Raw genomic sequence first — 26,402 nt, 5'->3', positions numbered from 1 at the left:
GTATATTTTAAACCGGTGGATATGTAAATAAGAACTGTATAATATATTATGTATTGATGGAATGTGGAAATCGGATATTATTTTTGGGTTGGGTTAGCGCACTCTGGACAATTAGTTGATTAGGCATAGGTCAAATTATTATTACTGAGAAAATATTCTAGTGGATAGAGCACTTTTGTTATCGATAAATTGGACGATATTAAGAAATACAAATATTATTAAAACTATAATTTTCATTTGTTTTTAGAGGGACTTGAGGGAGCTACTGTAAATATTTCATGATTTTTACTTTGTATTATTCTTACGAATATTTCATATTGCGATACTTTTTAATGCATAAAATCAGTGCTCTAATTATATTAAATTCTTGGACCAAAGTTTTGATCATTTCGCCGAGGCTAGGATTAAAAAAAAAAAAAAACAAAAACAGGAGTTAGACCGGGGATATTGTATAGTTAATTGTTTTTTTATTAAACTTAAGCCTAAAGCCATAATAATCATTTAAACCATTATTTTTTTGTTGTTGTTATTGTTATTCTTGTAATTTTAATTTATAGATAGTTCAAACACAAAATTAATTTTGATTATAAAAAGTTTCCCTGTACAGTATTCGAAGGGTAACCTTAATCCCGGCTGGTAGTATATAATATACATTATAATATAAATTTCAACAATATCACATAAATCTGTAGAACATATCGTTATTGTTTTTATGTGATGGTGTATCGCTATTCGCTATAGTAAGTATAACACTACCTCCCTTCCCACATGATAGCTTTCTATTTTCACGTGTCGTAAACATTTGTTGAGCTTGACTGTTACAATAAAAAATAAGCCAGAAATCTATAAAATTGAAATGGTTAGGGGTGTTGAAATTGCGCTGAGTTAACCATTATATAAGTTTAAATATGTTATACTCAACATTCTGTTCATGGATCTTAGTACACTAAGGTTGACGTTTTAATATTTTTAAATTTTAATGACCGTATAAACAATAAATAATAATTGATAATTAATAGGTACTAAAATATTAAATAGTAGGTATACCAATAATATTTGTTTTATAATTTTATGTTACGTTCTTGCGTTAGATTATTGTAATACATTAAATGATAATTTTAATAATTTCCTTGTTGAGACATCAAAGAAGGTAGAACAGTTGTTCAATGATTCCATATCTGACCACTATAATCGATTATGTTCAGTCAGTAGTGACTGTGACATTTTGTCATCATTACAGCTATCATAAATATCAACAATAGAACGCCTATATTCTATGGACGAGATAATTTATCATTATAGCATTAACCAATTGTTAAATTATAAAGTTATAGGAGCATTCAGACTAAAGTGATTAACTACCTATACGCATCAGTCTCGAGATAAACTAAGCAATACCACAGAAAAAAAAACAATAATCGAATGCCATACTTTTTAAACAATAGTTTATTTAAATTTGTATTGCGGCAAGTGGCAGTATGAATTATATAAAGAACAAAATAATTGAATTAAAAACTTACTTTCATTCTTCGCCATCTAACCCAATCATCAGGTATTTAATTTATCTCTGAATGAAAAATTTTTATTCTTTTTTTCAGTTAGTTAGAAAATCTATTTATTTTTATGAAGTAAGTATAATTGATGATCAACAAAATCATCCACATACTAAATATTATGATTTAATATAAGATAACTGGATAGAACAAATTTTGATTTTAATTAAATCATCATTTGGCCTCTAGCTGTACGTGACTAAACGTTCATTTAAAATTATCCAAGTTAAAGTTATATTAAATAATAGTAAAATACATTTATAGCGAATTATCAGCATTAAAAACCATACTAAATTTAAGATTAAATAAAGCAAAATAGTTACATACTTCAGATTTCTTAAAACAAAATTATAAATAGATATATTAGAGGACAGACATTCTCGTAAATGAAAAATCTTCACTTAGATTATCTCTCTTTTTTAAATTGTATAATGATGTATTGTTATCTCATTTATTGGGGCAGTGAATTGTTTCACGTATAGAACCTGTATTAAGATTAAAAATTAAATACATATTTTACCTACATTTAAAATGGTTATTTGTTGATTTTTATATCGAATCCTGATATTTATAATTGTTTTCTTATCTCTTGCGATTTTTTTGGAGATTATAAAAAGTAAAAAAAAAAATATCTTGAAAAAATATGATTACCTACATTAATTGCTTTTAATAATAATACTTGAACTATACTATTGAATACGCCTAAGTCCGATATTTATTCAGAATTATTTTCTAACACCATAGTAATATTTTAATATTTAAATTGAAAACAAAATCATGCACTACTCCACTATTATGTATCAAAGTCACCAGAACGAAACGTAGTATCTAATATAAAAATATTGCCAGCTATAATTTTATAGTAATCTATTCTACATTATTTATTATTTAATACATACAACTACTATACTATTATGTGAAAAATTGGTATTTTTAATTTATATATACAATGTATTTAATACAGTATATACTATCATAATTATTATAATACACATAGATTTTTTTAAGCTGTGTAATCATTTGTTTTTATTTAATTTGGCATACAAGTTTAACTCAGCTGTTTATTATTCCTGCTATAACTTATAATAGGTATTTCTAAAGAACTTAAAAACATTTAAAATAATATTTAAATCTATATTAAATTGAACTTACATTAAAAACCTTTTTTTCATATGGAATGATATTTTATATTGCTTTCAAATTTATAATAACAATAACACTATAGTTAAAAAACTACCGTACATCGAATATCAAGTACTGATAAGTAAGGAGAGTGCTAAACATACTGGGAAATGTTGTATAATTTTTATGAATTTATGACAGTAAGTGACACATGCGTCAGTGACTTATAAAAATATAAAAACAACGGCTCAACCAAAACAGTGACTAGTAAAAATATATAGGTTTTTTAAAAATTTAAACTTGACAAATAGGATTATCATTTTAATTATACATGATACTAAATTTGTTTTTGAAATACGTATTAAAAAAAGTTAATTTTATTTCGGATTTTAGTGGTGTTAAGTTTTATTGTTCTAGAAGTCTATAATTAGTATATTGGTATGTAACCATTACAATTAAATGGATATTGCGAGATTTTATTGATTACATCAAATTTTTATTTTTATTAACGAAAAACAAACATCGATTTTACGATTGCAAGATGATTCTGTTACATGACACTACAGTTAACCAATTAATCAATTACGACAATTTTAAGATGTAAATTTAAGGAACTTTAGATTGAGCTGTGGTTTTTAACATCGAAAATTGTCAACTAGCGAATCAGAAAAGTATATAGAAAGTAGAAAATACAAACTTTTCGTACATAGATTATAAATAGTAATTTTAATAATACCTATTAGATTGATTATTATATTTCAATTTTAATACGAATCGTTTTTAGATGAATCGATAGTAGAATAATTATTTTGTAGATGAGTCATATTAATGGTTAAGCGTGTGTGCCTGCACACAACTGTTAATTAAGTACACATTTATGCATTTTTCTAGAATTATATTTAAAGATTTATGAGAATGTATAGAAACTTATAATACAATTTTGAATTTTCTTTTCAAATATATATTAAAAAAAATTATTAACTTCCTATGAATAAAAATATTTCATAGTTATAAAAACTTAGGATAGGTAATAATTTATTTTCAGTAATATGTAATCACTTAACACATAATATGACTGTGTTACTATACTACTATAGTATTTATCATATTGGTTACTTCATAATAATTAATTTAATTTAATAAAAATTCATGGTGATATGATAGTACCTAGTACCTATATTTAAGTTTTTGAAGTTTGAAACACTTGTCTTAAAGTTTTAAGTGATCAATTAATCACAAAAGTCAATATACATCCACTATAATTAATAAATGTAATCAAATGTTGTTAACAACAGTTTTTTACAAATTTTTAATTTGCGATTATATTACTTACGTAAGTATTTTGATTTTTTATTATAAATACAAGTGGTATTTTACATTTTTAAAAACGAAAAGGCCAATTGAAAATTCGAAATTTCCCTTGTAAAGTCTCTCATTCCATTATTTTTAACACTTTCATAAACAATAAAATCATCAACGTAATTCATATTTTAAAATGCAAATTTTACTCAAAGTTCATGTAATTTTATTGAATTTATTTCGAATCCATATTGATCAATACTATTTGTAATAAAATCCCAAATTCGTTGTTTTTAATAGAAACAAATAATCAATATTAATTTTTGTAAAAAAAAAATATTATTTTTAAACTATTATATAATATGTAGATATAATATTATAATAATTAATACATCTTGGTTATAGGGACTATTTTTTTTTTTTATGTTTTTACTTGACAATTAATTATTTCCAAAAAAGGAAACGTATATATGCGTTATATTGTATTCCATTGGTGCATATCTAAAAAAATATTTTGTGTTATAATTAAATCCGTTGTTGATTTTTAATTAATTAATAATAATTATTTAATTTAGTCAAGGAATAACTATAGAATGACCTCAGGTAAGAATTGTTTGGTGGTGGAATCAATGGGTCCCCGATGTTACCTAACAGAAATATACGCTCCTAAATTTGCAGGTGACTTTCATTCATAATGCGTCTCTGTATTTGAATTTGCTTTATTGATTACATATTAACTTAAATTTAATAATTTTAAGTATAAATATCACAATAATTACATAATTTAAGTAGTTTATTTTACTACCATTATATTAAATATTAATTATACGTATACTATGTTAATTTCATATTTTTCCTTAGTGCCAAAATAGGTTAAATATTCATCATTCATTTTATCACATACTTATTTTAAACTATTTATAATTTAAAGTAAGTTTAAAATAATAATAAAATAAAATACAAATTAATCAAAAATAAATTACGTTTGGTTATTTGACTTTAATCTATTTTAAGTAGGCACCTAAAGACAATTTTTAAAAAATAATGATTTTTTTTTTATATTTAATTACTCTTATAAATACACTGTCTGGTTAACTTTGTGAATTCAAACAATTTCGATGATTTGTATATCTGTATATGCAACTATGTCAGTATAATATTACAAGTATGAAAATGTAACTGCTCTTTGAAAGTTGAAATACTAGGAAAATAAAAATAAATAATTGCAATTTAAACACATTTTAAAAAGCAATTAGAATTGTATGATACTTAACCTTCTAACTAATTTATAAATTGGTAGTAGAGATGTTTGTATAAGGTGTAAATATTTACACCTGATAAACATTTAAATTGAAGAAAAATAAAGTGCATGCGTGATGGAAAAACAAATTATTGATTTTTTTTTTTACTAATTTATTAGATATAGGAATTAAAACAAGTAATAATAACGATACTACCTTTTAGAATATAGATTATATATTATGTGTTTTTAATTCAAAGGACAAATTTACATTGAATTACTTAAAAAAAAAAAAATAGTTTATTGATGTACTGAATTGTTTGAGTAGGTACTTAGGTAAACTTATAAAGTAATAATTTAAACGTTTTTACTAAACTAAAAATTAAAAACTGACGCCTTTGAGTGGTTATAGCGGGTTATAACTTATTACAACACTAATGACAATTACTATTGTTGTAATTTATGTATAATCGAATTAAGTTTTTTTTGGACTGGACGGCACCGGACTTTAGAGGATAGACACGAATAAAACGTTCTCTTTTTTTAAACCATCTAAAAAAGGAAAGAAATAGGCGTTCTTAAAGCGTTTTATATCCATCTTATTTAGTAATGTTATTTTTCTCGCTGGAAGCGTACGTCTCGGGTAAAAGGGTCGGTAAATCATCTGGCTTGATACAGGCAAACGGGCTTCGGGCGTCCGGTCAGGCGTCCTGTTTGTCGCACCCCCTCCCCCTACTACACTGTCGCAGTTATAGCAACTATTTTTTTTTTAAACGACGGCGTCGGTGAGTTTTTGTTCCATTTTCATTGTAGAGATAGGGAGAGAAAACATTTTTAAAATTTTGTTTCCATACATTAAAAAAAAAAAGAAGAAAATACAAAAGAATTATATTTCAAGTATGGCGTAAATACAAGAGCATTTAATTGTATCATGTTAAAACAAATGTCTGTATGATATAAAAAAATAGCACGTATACCAAAAGACTCCTTAACTTGATTTAAATGAATGATATAATTAATGATAAACACTATTGTAGTTTATAGAGGGTTAATAACTATTATTCATTTAAAAATAATGGAATAATGTTTAAATTCAATAAACATGCACATATTATGTAAAATAATAATATTTTATTTTCTATTTCTACAAAATTGTAAATTGAAAATTGAAAATATTACTAATTACTAGATATAATAAAAATATATGTTTTAGTATCCGCGGGCTTGTGGTTATTATTCAGTTCTCTGGTATTAAAAAAAAAAAAAAAAATCGCAAGTAATTCATGTGTAGTGGGTTTGATAGCTGTATTCTACTGTTGGTAAGTCACTAAAGTAAAAAATGTTTGAAATTTGTATGAATTTACAAGCGATGAAATACAGTTTATCAAATTGTTTTTGTTATATTGTGGAAAATCAGTTATAATTCATCAAATCCAATATGCCAAAAGTCTTTTTAAGACAAAAATAAACTTTTTTTTTTAGGATATTACTTAGAAACTAAAATATTATTAAAAAAAAAATTATTTATTAAAAGTACAAATAGATATCATGTTTATCCATAAACAACTATAATAATATTACTACAGTAATTGTTCCTTAAATTAACGTCAAGTAAAAACACTACAAAATAATTCAGGGAAGACGCACGAATGTATAGTAGGTAGGTATCTAATGTATCTCTTTATTGAGTAGGACACTGCAAAGAGTCTATTAAATTCAATTTTAAATCATTCCAATTACTGTTTTGAGTAAAAATGGAGTAAATACATTTGAAGTAAAAATAGCTAAAAATTAAATTAAATATTTTGATAATCTTTTTATCTGTAAGAAATAATAATACACGTGCAGTGATGAAAAATTACTTGTTCTTATGAACAATATTTTATGAATTATATAAAATAAGATTATAATATATTTTTGTTTAAATACCTATATTTTACTTGATTAAATGTTGAACTTAAAATGTCTGTAAAAAATATGATCGTATTTTCGATTTTCAATTTTCGATTATCGATTTTCAGGTTTATGATAAAATAACTTAAAAAGGACATTGAATTATATCTTCAAGCTTAAACTATTTAAATTAAATATTTTATATATTTTTAACTACAAAATTATTCGCAGATTTTTGTTATTTTGATGAACTTTGTCAAGATTTGAATTTCAATTGTTTATATATAAAAAAAAAAAATGTAATCATGTACTTTCAATATTTTTTAATTGTTATAAGAAAATTTATTAGAAATCTTGTATTAAATTTAAAAACTTTATTCATTCACTATCAAAATGTTGTATAAGTAAATTAAATAAAACTTCTAAAATTCTAAAATTTTAAATGTCAATAAACAAATAAAAGTATTTAATATATTAGAGATGTATAGTTAAATAATAATGTAAGATAATAATCTTATATGATAATATAATAAGATATAATGCACTAAAGATTGTAACATGTCTAGAAAATGTTAACATAAATATTTGGTTAAATTTTTAAGTCTACATATAATTGCTCAGGTTAGAATCTCAAGTAACAACAAAATAATTAAGTTAAAAAAATATTAAGAATTATAGAAAAATGGTTCTGTATTGGTTCTGTATTGGAAATATACTAAATCTTACGATAAATGGCACATGTCTTATGTAAACAAAAATTACTTAAAATAGAATACAGATATTTATTTATATGTATATTATCAATTTAATTATTTTTACTAAATTAATCATGATATTATGTACAATATAATAATATATAAAATACATATCATGTATTTTATAACCTAAGGTATATCAATTAAAATTATCTAATGATTATATTATTTATTCAATTACGTATTTTAATCTCATTAAATGCAATAAAGTAGTGAATCTAAAAGACAATTTTTTTCAGTGTAATTTGTTCTTCAAATCGAGGCTAGACTGTTTTAATCCAATATTCGAATGAGTATACTTAATTGTATTTATGTTATTTTATCAAACAATTAAAATAGTTTTTGTTAATAAGTTATGAAATTTATTTTTTTAAAACATATTGGAGAAAATTGACTTACTATATTGTTACGCAATTACCGAGATCGTTTAAAAGGATAAATAGTGATTAATAGTGTAATTATTAATTAATATTAATTAATAGTGATTACTCTGTAAAATGAATGTAAGTGTCAAATTTTTATCAATATTATTATTCATTAGTTTTTCATTTTAGGGGAATTTTTGAGTTCATAAGTTATTTTTCATTATATTTGATTTTTTTCATAACTAGTAATTTTATATTAATACTCATAATACTCAGTTACACGAATAAAATATGTCGTATAAACATTTAGGTAAACGTAATAAAAATTACTTACGAACTCAAAGATTCCCCTAAAATGTTTAAAAATTATCAAAATAGATACTAACGTGAAATAATTCTAACTAAATACTACATTACTAATAGCCAGTAGGTAATATATAATATAGTACCTAATATGTATATTATATGCTTATAACTTACGAATCTAGTCAATATAAAAAAAACAATTAGTGCCAAAAAAAAATTCTAACTATTCTGATAAATGATATTTTTGTAGGTATCTTAATAATTTAAGTTGTTTGAAATAAAAAGTTTTGTGTTTATAGTTTACTAACAATAATAATATTTTAATTAACTTATAAGTAATAGTAATTTAATATAGTCAATTCATATTTAAAACTATAATTATATGGTTGCATTAATACTTTAACAAGTTAACTTAAACTAAACTAAAAATAGTTGTCGAAATGTCTGAGTATTTATCATTAAGAATAAAACGTCACACAAACATTTACTGTCGTTTGTATTTGTTTTGTTTGTATCATTACTACAGTCTGTCGCCGTCGTGCTAAAACATAAAATAGTTCATCATAAGTACTTTTCAGTACAATTTTAAATATTTGAATACACTTAAATCCCTAAAAGTATCACACAAAACGTCAGAATAACTAAATTCGTTAATTAAAAATTAAAATTCTTATTAGTTTCATAAATTGTAATTATACACTAAATAAATAAATACATATTTTGTGGATGAGTAAATATGGTATTTATATTCGAGATTTAATTGACGTATTTAAAATTGAGTGTATTTTGTTTGCTTTTCAAAATAATTTACTGAATGTTGTTAAAAAAATATCAGTAAATTTGCTTGTAAAATGCCAAACTCATCTTCAAAACAATGGAATAGTAGGTATAGTTTATGTTATAGTGAAATAAGTTTTTGTGTATCTGTTTTAATTTTAATATTGGACCCGTCATTCAAATATCTATTTAGTTTAAACAGACAAAATAGCTCTAATGATAGCAAATATATTATCAACATATGTTATACCTACTGAAATCATAATATATACGCACATATTTATAATTCTTAAATGTAAAATATACTAGTTTTGTAATAATGTTTTCTTTGTTTATCATTCTCAGTGGATGTAGCACCCATTATTGTTATTTATGTTATAATATTTAAATATAGCTTCAATTGTTTTATGACTACATACATTATGTTTTATATTATAGTTCCTGTATACCATGTAAGAGCAGTCGCAGGGCAGCAAGCTCGTTTACCTTGTGATATATCATTGGTATCCGACGAAGAAGATGATTTATCAGATCCAGGAGCTGATTCACCGCCCCTTGATGGTGAGAGCTCCCTTGCATCTGGTGCAAATTTACGCGATGCAGTTTTACTGGTTTTATGGTACCGCGATGACCTGGGCACACCGATTTACAGGTATTAAAAATTTAGTATCATTTTATTATAAATAAATATGTAAACTCCACAGATTAAAATATGTATATTAATTTAAAAAAATTATAATATAAACGCAGCACAAAATAATTTCATTTAAATTAACAGAAATTTAAATTCAAATTAATAGGTAATATTAAAAGTATATTTTACTTTTGATGTTGATAATTCGGTTTTATTATTATATATTAATCATGCTTAATATTTTACATCTAATTGAAAAACATTATAATTATATTATTCGTCAAAATTATCATAAATTTATTTTTCGAAAGGTCTATATTATGTAATTTGTGATATGGTTATTTTATCCTCCGTAGAATCATTGATATCTAATATTATTATACTACTAAAGAAAATTACATTTTTAATTTGAAATATTTGACACAGCTTTATTTTTAAAATATAATATTTATTTAGATTATTGATCTTTTATTAAGATAAATTTATATACCAGTAGGTACATATTTACTCTTTTTGCTTAGGTATCCTACGTGGTTACGCATATCATTACAAAACTTATTATGTTCATATTTTCCCAAAATATTCACATATTGTCTTTAAATGTTGGTTAAATGTGGCTAATGATCATAATAAAAATGAAAAAGATTAACATTTTATATCTAAAATCTTTAACTATTTAGAACTCCACCATTTTCAAAGCTATACAAATTGTATAATATTATAATAAATAATACATACATTACAATGAACACTTTACCGAACACTAAATAGTCGAGTTCTTTGATTTCCGAACTGAGTATTTTTTAGTTTTAAACAAATTTTAAGAACATTTCTTGAAAATATGACTTAAATTCCAATTTAAGTTTTGCAATTTAATTCACAGAGCTTATCAAATAATGAAAATATGAAATAGGTTATGTTAAAGTTTGAAAAAGAGGAAGTTATAATAATCGAGTATAGATCTAGCCAAATAGGTTAGTTAGGTTAAAATAATTGAAATAATTGATTCATGTGGGTATTAATGTATTAATTAACACTATACATTTTTAGATAATCTATTCTTCATATATATATTTTATTTAAGATCATTTTAAAATTGTAATTTAGATTTTTCATAATTGTATTTCTAAACAATTTTTTTCATCGTTCTTTGTATGAATGTAGTTTTAATAATTTTTATATTTGTTTTTATTATGAGGTATAATAATTATAGTAGAAATACATATTATACAAATTACATAATATTATAATAATAATTCTATCAATATGTACAATATTGGTTCAAATGCGTGATCATAATATGAATTTTTTTCTTGCAAATATTAAATATGAGCTCCAATAGTTAATTGTATTTAAATATTTGTTTATTTGAACATAAGTAAAACGATAGTCCCTAAAATATTTTTTTTAATGACATAATGTTTAAATAATAATAAATTGTGACACGCAGATTATCAGCTATCACGCAACAATTGATCGAGTCAGTACTTATTTATTTACTTTTCAAGTATTAAATAGTATATAATAAAATTAGGTCAAACAATTTCAATTTAATAGTATACATCATAGATTAAAATTAATTTTATTATTCTTTGTTTAAAAGATAAATGAACTAAGTTTTGAAGATAGAAACAATTTATTTTCAGAAAGACCAAATTGTATTTATCATCGATATTTTTTAATCATCTTCTTATGTCATCACTAGTTTTTATCCAATAAAAAAAAATATTCTATTACATAGAATATTCAAAATTATTGTCATTTAAAATAGTTGATGGAAAAATAAATAAATAAATGTAGGGATGGATCTTTTAGTTTAAGTTTCTAAATACATATAAATTAATTATTTTATTTGAAATTTTATGGATTAAGTGTAAACGGATACTAGTATAAAGAAGTATTAACCAGTAGAGTTTGTTTTGAAAAATACGGTTTCAATGACTCCGAATTCTATATTCCAACTTAAAATAAATTAAAATAAAGTATTTTTTTTTAATATATTTTATACATATTGCTAATAAATAACCTCACCAACTTATAATAAAACTTTGACATCTTGTCAATGAATAATAAAAAAATTCTTATTTGTTTGTATATTAAGATTAAAAATAACATTTATGTATATAATGTAAAGTCAAAATTGTTTTAAAAACTAAGTAATATAAGCAATGAGAAATATGAAGTTCTGGTAAGAAGTTTGAAGTTCAAATATTTTTATATTTATAACAATATCAACAAAAATGTTATATTTTATAAGCTATTTTATGTTTTGAACGTGCCAAATTACATTTTTATAGCCGTAGTTCTTAAAATGAACAAAATGTAGTACTTCATTAGTTCAACTAAGAAGAATGATTTTGAATCATAAAAAGTGTTCAAAAAAATTTATGAGTCATATTATTTTATTTGAAATTAGACAAGAAACTTTATAAAATTGAAATAAAATTGTTTTTTTTTTCTTGATGAATAATTTGTAAGTATGAAGTATCGATCAAAAATATTTAATTATAAATTATGGAAAATGTAGATTAATATTACGGATTATATTATTTAAATTTTCTTTGATGTATAGTAAAATTATTTCAAATTCCTATTTTTTTTTTTTTTTTTTAATACAAGTCATATTCTTACTTTATTAAAAACATTCTTTGTCTACTTCCGGTTTATAGACGTTAAAAGTTTGATTTATGGTGAAATTAATTAAATAATATTACTTTGATAATATTTACATATTGTTTAATATTTAAAACATGACATTTTAATGAAAGGTTAAGAATATAATATTAATATTCTGGTGTTAATTTTAAAATTTTAAAATAATCTCTATGTTTTTTTTTCTTCTATTTTTCAAAATTGGTAGATCCAAGGTCATGTTTATTCTTAACAATCAACAGTTATTCTTTATATGGCTTGTTCATTTATATAGTACAACAATTATTAAAACAGTTATGTTTTTAACACATTGATGTGGTGTTCGTTATTTTATATATTTGACATTTGTATTGGTACAATAAATGATAAAAATAATAAATTATGATTAAACTTTTGAAAACTTTAATTCGAACCGTATTTTGTGTTTCCAATTTATATTATTTTTTAATAAATTACATTTTATCATTATTGCATGTTATATGTTATATTATTATTTATTTACATTTAACAATTTGTATTTTAAATTTTTTTGTTTATTATTGCAATATTTTTTATTTTAACATTTGAATTTTATAATTATTTAAAGCGTGGATGCCAGATCTACTTCTCCTTCTCATCAGCCGTTTGACTCCACATCATATCATTTGATGACCACGGGTGCAGAAAGATGGTCAGACCAACGAGTGTTTGGTGACCGAGCACATTTCCATGTTAACACAGCGACGCCGGAAGAAGAATTGAAATCGAAAATAAATAATAAAAAAAAATCGACTGTGTCAACATATTTTTCATCAGAATTACGTATTGACCGGGTCAGTGTAAAAGATGCGATTCACCTTTATCGGTGCCGAGTTGATTTCAGATTAGCTCAAACCCGTAATTCTAAAGTGAATTTAACTGTGATCGGTGAGTTTATGTCATTTACTAGTAAATCATAATAATACACTAAAGTTATTTTATTATAGATAAGAGATACATAGTTACATAGATTAGCTAAATAAGAATTAAGAGTTACAATAAGTAAATATTAAAACATTTTAACGGTATATAGAAAAAAATGAATGGAATGGAAAAAGAATGGTACCTAGTTCTATGATAAAAGTCACAAAATTATGTAATGTAAAAAGACTTAATGTTATCAAGAATCATAAATTTTTCAAGTACACATACATCCTTTTCAGATATTTTAAATTTAATATTAATATAAAATCGATGAATCTGTAGTGTTTCATGGATCAGAAATTATGACATGCATTGATAACAATTTGTTAACAATTATTAATTTTTTTTCAACGTTGAATAAAATTGGAAATTCCAAATTATAATATTTCGTTTAATGTTTAATATTTCACAATTTCGGTGTGTGATTACAATATAAATAAATTATTTCGTGGTATTAATTACATTTTAAAACTTTCATAAATCAAATTACAATGATTGAAAAATAATGTAATTTGTTATAATTAATTTAATGCTACGGAAAACGTTGTTATAGGGATTCCACGAAAGAGCTCTTTAGACATTTCCATTATTAATATGATTAAGTTTAGGATTTGGTGCCGAGCGTAAGAATACACCTCTCTATCTATAATCTCTCACTCTATATATATATATACAGAATTTCGAGCAAAACATGAAATGATATAATATATATAGGTATACAAATAAAGGCAGAAAATTGTATGGTGTTACTAATAAGTAATAATGGTCGTAGTCAAGGGGTGGCAGCGACGGGAGATTACAGAGCGGGCGGCCTGCAATGCCGGGACTAGCAGCTACTGGTAACGAGACTTTTGGCGCGTATTATAATACGTGGGTGGGTTCAGCTTCTGCTCGGGTTGTTGCTTGGTTTTTCAGGGCAAAAAAGGTGATAGGGATGGGTTAGGTGGGTTAGATGGTTGGTGAGGGGGATATGAAAGGTGGACATGGAGTGGAAGAGAGATAGGTTCGTACACCCGCCACCGAACCATATATGTGTGTGCATTATATACATATAATATATTATATATAGCATGAGAACATCCGGGTGGAAATTCATCACCGCTGCGGCCGCATCGGATAGCATATATACCTTCTATACTTATAAGCGGAGGGTATATTCTATATTACGTCTGATCGAATACCGCAACAACTCGGATCGACTAGGTTTATCCACGAAATTCCACGTGTACTCGTATAAAAATTATAAACACACCATCGTTGATTATGTGCGCGATCACTGCGCGGAAGCCGGTTACGCCGTTGTACTTACGTAGCAGCGGCGTACGCGTGTACACGCGAATGGGTGGACCGAGGATGAACGAGTGAGCGGTGGTGAACAAAGTGGATGGGTTTTTTGGACGGTCGTCGTCGTCGGGGTAGGTGAACGGGGATGGTGTTGGCGGCGCGACAGTTGGACGGAGGAAGTGTGAATATACGGACGGGCATCCGGGCAGGGTTTGACGACAGCGCGCGCTGGGTGACCGCGCGTGGGCGACGTGTAATGCGCGGAGTGGTGGCTTGGCAAGTCGTGATGGTTTAGAGTGAGAGTGGTGGTGGTTGGGTGAAGAGGGTGTACTTGCGCGCTGCTATATCGATCTCGTTCGGGTGGTAGCACCCGGTGGTGGTGGTGGTGGTGGTACATGCAGGATGGGGACGCTGCGGCAGTGTTGTCGAGAGAAGCAGAAGCGGAGGGGTGAAATGACGTGACTGGCGGGACGGGGGTGAAATGAAAGCTCTCGAACGCTGGCGGTGTAGCTATATAGAGTCGTTGTTATTATTATTGTTATTATTACTATTACTATTGCTATTGCTGTTATTATTATTATTATTTTCCTCATTGCCTGGTGTTGGGATAAAGAGAGTCTAAAGGAAATATAACCATGCGTGGGTGGGTAGCAGTGGAATGACACCGCGGATGATGGTGTATACAAGGGTGCTAGCGGGAAAAAGAGTGTAGTAAGAGCAGGCGAGGTAGTAATCGGGAGAGAACTGAAAGGGTGGAAAGGTGATGGCAGGTTTATATGACAGAAGACAGTCATGAATCGAAACGGTGGTAGTTGGGATTCGTTGATTCCTTTGCATCCATTATTATACAGTAATCGTTACAAAGGACGAGCAACGTTGGCAATTTATTTAAGACTAAAACAATAATACATTAATCAACCAATTTCGATTCTATGAATAATAATTAACCTACAAACAAAAAAACTAACTTTCTCATTCTTGTAAATATTAGCACTTTATAACTGTTATTGTAATTTATGGAGGAAAAAAAATCGCAGTTATTTTCCTCTTCATAATTGATTCAATAACATCGTTCGGATTCGTTTTTCAAATGCTGCAATAAATGTTATCTCATTTAATAAATCATATTTCTAACGCATACGTGGGATTCTATGGCCCTATAATAATTTACCAATGATTAAAGAATGTACAATTAAAAAAAAAAAAAATCGATTTTAATAATATTATTTTATTGCTCGTAGTAGTATAATTGACCTTAATATACTAAATCGGATTCCGTCGTTAATTTCTAGTATATACTCCTTTACGGCGGAATTCACTGATATTCTTAAAAATGATTTATTATTTCACCTAAAATATTTAAATTTATTTAAATTTTATGACTCGTTATGTAAAAATGTTTAACAAAATAATGAATAATATTTATTTTGCAAAAAAAAAGGAAAATGTTCGCATTATACACCAGTTTACCAGACTAAAGTTTAAAAAATCTTTTTAACGATAACATATTTTTTATTTTCAAACACTAAGTTAAATCTAATTATCTGTCTAAATATTATTAACATTTTTAATGTAAAAAACAAAAGATATATACTTATATTATTTTGTCACTCGTCATATAGGTAAAAGCACATCACCTCTTTCTACACAAAACGATTACCATAATTGTGACGATGTGGTGATTAGCACAACACTATTGTGTTCACAAGACGAGATGCACGTACAAAAATAATTACTATGCTATAGTAATGCGCATGCAATCGTCTTGTCTGTACTCTAGTCACGTCTTTTACTATTAAACCCTGTAACTGGACACGACTTGCCGTTTCAAAATTATTAATCGTCTCCGCATACATTTGTATTGGTCGGGGTATTCGACGGGGACAATTTACTTATCTTCCGCTGCAATCATTGCCAATCCGGGCAATACCATCGCAATAAAACAATAATATAGGTACCTAATAGTAGTTGGCCGGGCGTGGAAACAGTGGAGTGCGGTAAAATGGCAAATTGTTACGGCAGTTATAACAGCAGTCACCGAGTTCTGCGAATGGAATTCGGAATGTCTCCCCTAGGTCATAGTAGTTTTTTTATTTTTTTTTTATTGCTGTTTAGTCAATCGAGACAGCTATAGTGGAAAGGGTATGTACGCAAAAAGAATATCCGAGTAGATGATAAATTATGGACTTTTCTATAATGTGTAATAGGGTTGGCATAAATAATAAATAATGTATAAAATACGTCATATAAATATATAATAGGGAATCGATCGGTATAGTGATGATAGATACACAGATGTAGAGTATGAAATATACATTTATAAATAAATGATTGAAACACGGTGACGTGTTAAATGCATATGCTTTTAATTTTGTGATAACTGATTATTATATGTATTGTGTTACACAGTGCCACCGGATCGTATGGAAATTATGGACTTGGCTACGGGCCGACAGCTATTGCGACGACAAGATGGCGATAACGTTAATAGCAAAAATGATCGTGGGTTAGAGGCATCTACTACGACTACTACAACGGTTGTAGGGCCTTATGTCGAGGGATCGGACGTGCGTGTTCGCTGCCGGGCATATGGAGGTTAGTTTCATAATAATATAATATGTACCAGGATAATAGTTGAAATCAAATTTTCATTCGTATAGCATAATAGTGGTATTGTGCTATCCTACAATATCTTTCGGTAGTGTTTAGACTTTAGAACAGAGGTTATCGGTCACAAATTCTACAATAGGCAGTGTAAAATGTTATTTATCACGTTCACTAAAAATATTAATAATAATAGTACAGTCGTACTTCCATATCATACAAGATCGCGCGTAAAGCATTATATAGTCAGACTCATCAGAGTTTATCATCGTGTTTTACAATCTGGCCATAATCTTTTACGCTTATTCATTTTACTGTCTTTGTATATTGAATAATACAAAAGCAACGGGGTAGGTACACTCGTCGTCTTTGTGCGCAGCGGTACTCACGAACGCCCTTATATTGGGGCTGGTGTGTATGCAAACATTATCAGTCGTTCCCGGTATAGTATTCATCTCGCCTTTAATATTCCCTCGCCGACAGTATGCTATATACCACCGTCTTTTCACTTATACACCTACGGTAATTATTTATTTATTGCTATCATCGTTTTCATATTATTTAATATGCACCCACCCACCAACCAAGTGCGTGTTATGTGAAATATGTTTATTGTGTATACGTGTATCTTAATTATGAGGACGACAAACATTAGATTGGAGCTATCCATACAATATATGGATTCGCAGGACCACACTTAACTCTTTAGTATTGAAAACAATAAAGTATTATCCTTTTCTATAGAGACATCTGGTCATGCACACTCGGCTCGTTCTTTCTGACGAGCAGAAATAATTATCTTAAAAAAAAACAACTTTAGTCACTATAATACGTGGATGTTGGTTTATTAATAACTCTCCCTTTCTTCGTTAAATTTATTCATAATATTTTTTACCAAGTAAACAAGTAAAACATTTTAACTATTTTTTCTCCTTGTTCATGTATATAAATTACAAAGTAAGAATATTTATTAATTCCCTATATTTTATAGCTAAATAAAACATGAAATATGATATTATAATTTATGAATCTTAAACGTAAGTAGAAGAGTTTTTGAGTTTTAATTTTGGATTTCAAGCAGATCAAGGGAGTTATTGCAGTTTTACTGTAATGTGTTTTTGTTGTACAATCCGCTTTTACCAGAAAACTATAATTTGGATAACGAAAACAGTTTAATAATTTGAATGCAATGTCACAGATTATACATATTTAAACTATTTTATTCTATAACTGAGTTTTATGTCACTATTTGCGTATACATATTTTTTATTTCATGAACTAAAGATTAATTGTCAAATGTTAAAACCTACACTAATGAAATCGTAGTATATGTATACTTAAATACTTGTATACGTACATCGTAAATACTAAATACTATATAAACAAAATAAAACGATTTATCTCTACTAAGTACTAATACATTGTTTCATTCTACAAAAATACAAAAAAAAAACCTTAGTGTTTTATTTTCCTAGAAGTATTTAGGCAGATTTTCATTCTTGATTTTTGATTAATGCTTGATACAGTAAGTTATACTAGATATTTTCGCATCTTACTAAATCAACTTAAAACTAATCATGTATTTTTATTTTTTCAACGGTTTTTTTTTAAATATTTCTGAATAAACAGAATAGTAGTAAACAATAATAATAAAAAATATTTTCTAAATACCACAATAATTATTGTCTTAAAATTAAAAACAATAAAACATCCTATTTTACGATTAAGTGAATATTGAAGTGAGACCAGTTCTCAATACATATATAAAGTTTTGACCACATAGCTATTTTAATATTATAATTATTGTGTACTTAATACTGATTAATATTTATTTAAAATGTATATTGTAACGGAAAGAGCAAAGACCCTATTGAAAATAAAAAACTGTATTAATATATGGATTAATTCGGGTAGTTTAATTCATGAAAGATAATACAATAGGTACCTACCTCCCATATTCAGGGTTTTAGTTCCACTACAAAATCATATTACAACTCATAATTTATATAGGCTAAATCTATGTAGGTACATAATTATTTAAGTATAGCATATTATATAATACAGATTTGTTGACCATTCTAGTACCTAATATAAAATAATTCTATATACAACAGAGTTATTTGAATTTAATGTTACAAAACTTAAAAGGATTACATAAGACTATAATAATTTATAATCCCTGACATTTTTGCAACATTAAATTTGAATAACCTTGTACAAAATATTTCGTGCATGTTACATTATAATTTTGATATGTTAATATCACATTAAGTTCAATGTGCATTTTCTTAATGCACATGATGTTGAAATTCAAACTAATGGAATTAGCATTTTAAAATAGAATTATTTAATACACGATTTTTGTTTGAATATTTAATAAAATGTATATTTATTAATTATTAATTCAAATTATAGATTTTTTTTTATTTCATTTCATAAATAGAATCAGCTAAATAACTCCAGACATAATGTATATTTTATTGTTTAGTGATACTTAAAAGTAGGTATTAATGAAATCGTAATGCTGATTATTAATTTATTCATACATTTTAATAGTTAAGAATAAATACATATTATATTTATAGATGTTCAAAACCACAATAAATAAATAAATGTACAATAGAAAACTATTCTAAAATTTTTATTTTCAGCCTTCATCTAGAATTTTCTATTTATAATAATCATAATTTATGAATTATAAACCTCTATTGATAGAGAGAAATAAATCTTAAATAATTTATTATATTATATCATAATAGAAAAAAAATATTCAAATTAATGTTTTGTTATAAGTACATAAAAAGTATAATAATTAATAATAGTAAATGAAAAATTAAATTCTGATCGTGGCTAGAGATTTATTGATTTACAATGACGTTTGCTTTTTTTCTTAGAGTAAAAGAACTAAAAAAGTATGACACAAGACTTTGAAATATGAAAAATTAATATAATACATAAGGTAACTTTTATACTTTTAGAAGTATGGAATAAGGAAAATTGTAATAAAATAGTGAATAAATATTAACTATGACAGATATTGTAATATTTATTTACAATAGTGTACGTATTAGTTGTGTAATTACATATTTTATTACATACAAATTAATCAATAGTTGATTTGTGAATTTTCAAGACAGAGTATTGTAATTTTTTTTAATTAATTTATATCAATTTAAACTAATTTAATACAAAATATATCTATACCTACTACATTCTGTTATATAATTTTTTAAAGTGAATATACTAATAATATGCTTTAAATTAAAAAAACCTTTCGTATTTAATGGATAGCAATAAATTTATTGATTTTCCAATAATGAATTTTCTTGTTTGATTTCAGAGAAGTCAAATCACATTAAATAGCATTTTCTATTAAATTGTAATAGTTTTTTTTTTTTAGAAATAGTTACGGATAATGTATTGGAAAATTTTTAGATATTTTAGTTCTTTTATTGTGATTGAAATAATGTATGTTCCAACAATGCTTTAAGATTTTGAAATTATATTAACTTAAGTTTTGTATAATTATAAGAGGATCATCAAATAAATATTATGGGTTTTTTTAAAGTAAACATTTAAAATGACGTTATTGAAATTATAGGAAATATAAGGAATCTAAGAACTATAAAACGGTTGTTTCGTTCGAAAATATTATTATCCTATTTTAGCAACACATAATACCTCCACGCATCGATAACACGATTTGATGTGTTTGCAGCATTAGGTCCAGTTGAAATTTTGTCATTATTGCTGTGCAGTTATGCCTATTTTATATGTAGTTTAGTTAATTTAATAAAATGCTATAATATTATTTATTATTTAATTTGAGACTAAATATAAAATATAATGAGTAATATTAACAATATTGGATAAATACAATAAGTTATTTCATTTTAACTTATTATATTATTTATTTTATAGGCAAACCAAAACCTCGTGTAGCATGGTTTCGAGATAATCGGCTTTTAAAACCAGAATCGGAAGATCCTGATAATATCAACGGTGCTCAACAACAAGACGTCACTGCTATTGACGGTTACGCGACAGCAACTGTTACTTCAAGTTCGTCCACTTCTACTGGAGGTGACAACTCGGAAGGAATTTTAGAAGTAGATTTGACTCTGACAGGATTAACACGTAGCGATTTACACACCGAACTTACTTGTCGAGTGTGGAATTATTTTTATGACGATGAGGAGTATTCAATTATTGTTACCAATAGTGGTTCAAGTAACATTGATACTAGTATTGAAAAAGAAAATATGAGTGGAGAAGTTGATCCCAGTCGTTGGACTCTGAGACAACGCCAGTCTTCGCTGACAGCCGTCGTTCATGTAGATATGAATTGTAAGTAAAATTCAATTATTTAACATTAAATCAATTACAATATTATGCAATTCTGTAAATCGTTGTGCGAAAAGTTTGGTTGGATATGTTTGCCAATTTCGTTTAAATGTTCAATTGAATGCGTTCATGCATGATGATATTCAGTTTGTCCATTTCTAAAAAATTAATCATAAATCGAACTCAATAAAATATTTATGATATTCTATATTATTTCTTAGGGAAAATGAATTGAACTCAAAATAAACATAAAAAAAAAACCATTAAAAATATAATAGGTTAATTACCTCGTGTTTTTATATATAATTATTGTGTTGATGACAACAGCATATATAAAACCGGCAGTCTCCCCGAAATATAAATAAAAAGCTCCTTTTATATTATCATGATAAAATTGTACAAAATTATCACTGAATCTGCGCGTTAAACTCGCGAAAATCCCAGCGCGTAACACCAACATCTGCACAATATAATCATATAACAATAATAGCCATCATGTTTCGTACAATACATATGTAATAATATTATAATATTCTATCCCACTCACTTTTCATCTCCACAATATCTCTCTCTCTCTCTCTCTCTCACACACTCCTTCCCTCTTCATCGTGTGTGACTCTCGTTAATTGCCAGTCGAGTACCAAAAGTGTGTGTGTGCACTTGACAGCTACAGTTTTCCAACAGCGCAGGACACGCGGACGCTATAGCAGTATAGCTTCGCTTACACTCCCCCGAAATCGACCACCCGTACCCTCACGTTGGTCGTGTACTCGTGTGACGTGTATACGTGTTTATGTACAATATATAATATATATATATATATACGCACACATAAAATATAATATGTATATGTATACGTATATAATCTATAATATGTACATGGCTATGTATCGTCGCGTATATGTAGCGTATAGAGTAATTAATTGGCACGGTACACTACACCGCCAAACGACACGTCGTTTTTAATTACACGTAGGCAAAAACACTCATTATATAATATATATATATATATATATAATATGTCTGTTTGGGGGGGTGTTTTGTGTGTATCTGTTCAAGGATATAAGTGTGTGTGTGTGTGTCTGTTTGAGGTGGATTGGGGTGGGGGTGGGACGATGTGTGCGAGTTACAGTATACGCGAGTATAGTGGTTGATTGTGGCCCATATATATTATAATATATTCGTACTTGGCGGCAACGGGGGCCGTATAGTTGTTCGTGTCACCATTTTTCACATGGTGGCTCGACCACCGGCGACCACCAACCCCGCTGGTCTTGGCCAATATAAATTAATCGGTGACCTCGGTTAACGGGTGGTATAAATAGTAATATAATACTGTAGCGACGACAAAAACGCCGAAACGTCGAAAACCAGGGATCGAGCGTGTATATGCTAAAATACACGTAAATTAACCTTCCATACAATATGCATACATGGATACTGCCCTCTTGTGTGTACGGCACATATATTACACAAGCGTGTGTAAGTTGTTACAATTATATGGGTAAGCTGTTTAATACTCTAAGTATCTGCACAATATGTATTAATACATGCTACGAGTATAATATTATTTGTTACCCTAAGAGCTCCATCGTGCACGTCTATTTAATCATAGGATTACAAAAAAAAAATAAACATTTTGCAAAATTCAGGACGTAAAAATTATACTTTAGTAGTTGAATAAATCGTTCACAGAATAATAAGTGCCAATAAAAATAAAATATTTATCAATATATATATGAGTAATTTATACTCATGTACCTACTATCGGTCACACAATGTGTTATTCAGATTTCAATCGGTGTAAAACTCATCTAAGATCTTCCATATTTTCGTATAGAATTTAGTTCTTGATGACGATTTTATTAGAAACCAATTTTCTCTATGAAAAATAAAATATATAACCCATTGACCCTATCAAATATCTCAAATAATTTAACAAGAATGTTAGGCTTTAGGTAAGTCAACTTTCACGGTACAGGGATTTTTTAAGACATGAAAGCCATATAAATTAAATTTCAATCAAGTGTATTATGTAATAGTAGGAGTAAATGCCATACATTTTTTTCTTATACAATTTAATAATAATTTAATTAAAATTTTTTTTTATATTAGTAATTGATTTAGATAACTTACTTTAATCAAAATTATTGAAAGTTAATACATTTATTATTTTTATTTTAATAGTATGACATTAACAACTATAAGGTTATTAATTTAAAAATATAAGATATGTATGTTACAAAATTGAATTTATATTTTATAATAAAAAATTTTAAAAAATAAACAAATAAGTTATGTAATGTCATTTTAATACATTTTAGAAAAATTAGTAATTTTTTTTTACTTGTGTTTCTGAAGCCTTATGAAATAAATTCATCTGAAATATTAGAATTATTATTGTTATTGTTAGATAAGGTTTCAATAATTTGATATATTAAAATATATTTGTTTGCATAAATAACATGTCACAGTATAGTCAGAGAGAATTTCACTTTTGTCGAATTTAATTAATATTGAATTATTTACTTACTCAGTTGTATACAATGTTGCCTGAAGCTTCTTATATGATTGAATTTGTCATCCGTCATTTTCATAAATGTTATTGACGCGAGCATTTTAATTCAAGGTTAATGATAGCTTTTAAAATTTATCTCCCGGGATTATCAGATGAACATTGAATATTATTATTATTTTAGTTAGGTATATAGGTTTATAAAGCAATGGAAATGTATTTGTATTATATCATTAAACAATGCAATCTACATTCTTGATTGTTTGTTCAATAATAGTTTTGTTAGATAATTAAATGCAGAACCTGTTATTTGAAATGCGAAATGCAAATTTAAAATTGTTAGTAAGAACTAAGAAGATTTATAACTCAGATATTTAGGTATTATGTATTTAAGTATTTAATGTAGATAAATAACACAACTTTATAATCATATTAATACTGTAATATAACTATAATATACATGTTATATACTTACAAGTTACAACTGGACTGCATCAACAACTGTGTACATAGTTTGTCGTTTTGTAAACGAGTGTCTTTATGTACATCGAAAACCCCTATTTATATGTTACCATTACCGTCATATATTCTAAATAGTCTAGTAGTCTACCTACATTCGTATAGCAATTATTAAAAGTTATGGGTTACCTGCATAATCTGCATCACTGAATATTTCTAATGATAATTGTGTATATTATTATTAATATATAAAACATAGATAAATGTTCGTTTAATATAACGTACCTTTTATACGTCCAATTAAACTTTAATGAGCTTTCATTAAAAAATGACTAGAAATATTTACAATATACCTCCATATGCGATGTCTAGTCTTGATACTTGAGATAAGAAGAATAAACTACTCACTTCTCATCAATATGGAGTTTCTTTATTCAATTTTTCCAGTTAATGTTGTTGTATGAGACTTGTTAAATTATAATCAAAAGTTTATCGGCATTCTAAAAATTAAACTACGTAAATAATTTGTTTAATTTACAAATACTGATCCAACTTTCATTATGTTTACTAATTTATTTACACAACTATAAAATACTCGAAATTCTTTTTCCAAGGTTATTAAACAGTTTCCAAATTTTTATTCATTATTAGCAGAAATTAAACCACCATCTATGAATAATATTTTAAGAATAATTTGATTATCAATTGTTTAAAATACACACATATCTTCTTTATTAGATTACAAACCTAATTTATTCCAAAAACTCTTGAGTCATTTGTTCCAACAACTTGGAGCTGGTTTTAGCACATAAAGACTTCTTTGCAATATACATACTTTATTTGGACTGTCTTTATAACTCGTTGGCTGTAACATGTTTATTTCTTCCAATAGATACTTGCACATAAATGCTGTTTTAGTATAAAACTATTGTGATTTTAGTTTTTCAACAGCTGTGGCTGTGAAAATAACCCTGATTGATTTGTATTGGACTTCTGGTAAAAATGTTTATTGTTAATCTATATCATATTTTTTTAAGAACAATACTCAATGAAAAGTAGTGACTTAAATTTGTCTATAAAACAATGTCATAATATTCGTTTTATATTTTATTTTGTATATCTATGTATTTCATAACGCAATTTTATTCGACAGTAAACTATTTAATATCCTAGTTTCATTTTTATTTGATGACATACTAATTTACCGTTCATGTCATATATTGATTCATTCACATAAGGTCTAGTTATTTTCTGGTCGAATTTTAATGGTTCCACACAATTAGTAATAAAAGATTAAACATTGTGTCTAACCGGTGATGCGAGTCTATACTCTCTTTCAATCTCTTTAAAAAAAATACCCCTTCTTTTCTGCACAATGCACAGTAAAATCAACATAATTTATTTTAATTTTATTAGGTAATAAAGTTTTATTTAACTTAATTATAATTACTGTATTTTTCAATAGATTAATTTTGGAATACGCCTGAAAGTGCACTCGATTTTTCCTTCACATTTAATATATTGTATTCTTTATTATAAAATATTTCCCATTTAGCAGAAATTATGTTTGAAATTTGTATAACAATCAGTTATCTGTACTTATCTGTTCTCAATTTGATAAATTTCAGCTAGTTCTATAATCAATGGTTTTTGTACAG

General features: G+C 26.4%; 1 protein-coding gene across 4 annotated transcripts in view; it reads left to right on the top strand.

Moving 5' to 3' along the window:
* The window catches only part of LOC114123494 (uncharacterized), a 55,176-nt gene that overhangs the window by 2,394 nt on the left and 26,380 nt on the right, over positions 1-26,402 (top strand). For all 4 annotated transcript variants that reach the window (XM_050205127.1, XM_027986498.2, XM_027986499.2 and 1 more), the window contains 4 exons: positions 9,749-9,962; positions 13,183-13,502; positions 17,232-17,417; positions 21,348-21,773. In XM_050205127.1, coding sequence (XP_050061084.1) covers positions 9,749-9,962; positions 13,183-13,502; positions 17,232-17,417; positions 21,348-21,773 — 1,146 coding nt within the window. The remainder of the gene's footprint in view (positions 1-9,748; positions 9,963-13,182; positions 13,503-17,231; positions 17,418-21,347; positions 21,774-26,402) is intronic.

The sequence above is a fragment of the Aphis gossypii genome, chromosome X, assembly GCF_020184175.1.
Source record: "Aphis gossypii isolate Hap1 chromosome X, ASM2018417v2, whole genome shotgun sequence".
NCBI classification, from domain to species: Eukaryota; Metazoa; Arthropoda; class Insecta; order Hemiptera; family Aphididae; genus Aphis; species Aphis gossypii.
The sequence above is the reverse complement of the archived record's forward strand: the minus strand, read 5'-3'. Positions and strand labels throughout refer to the sequence as shown.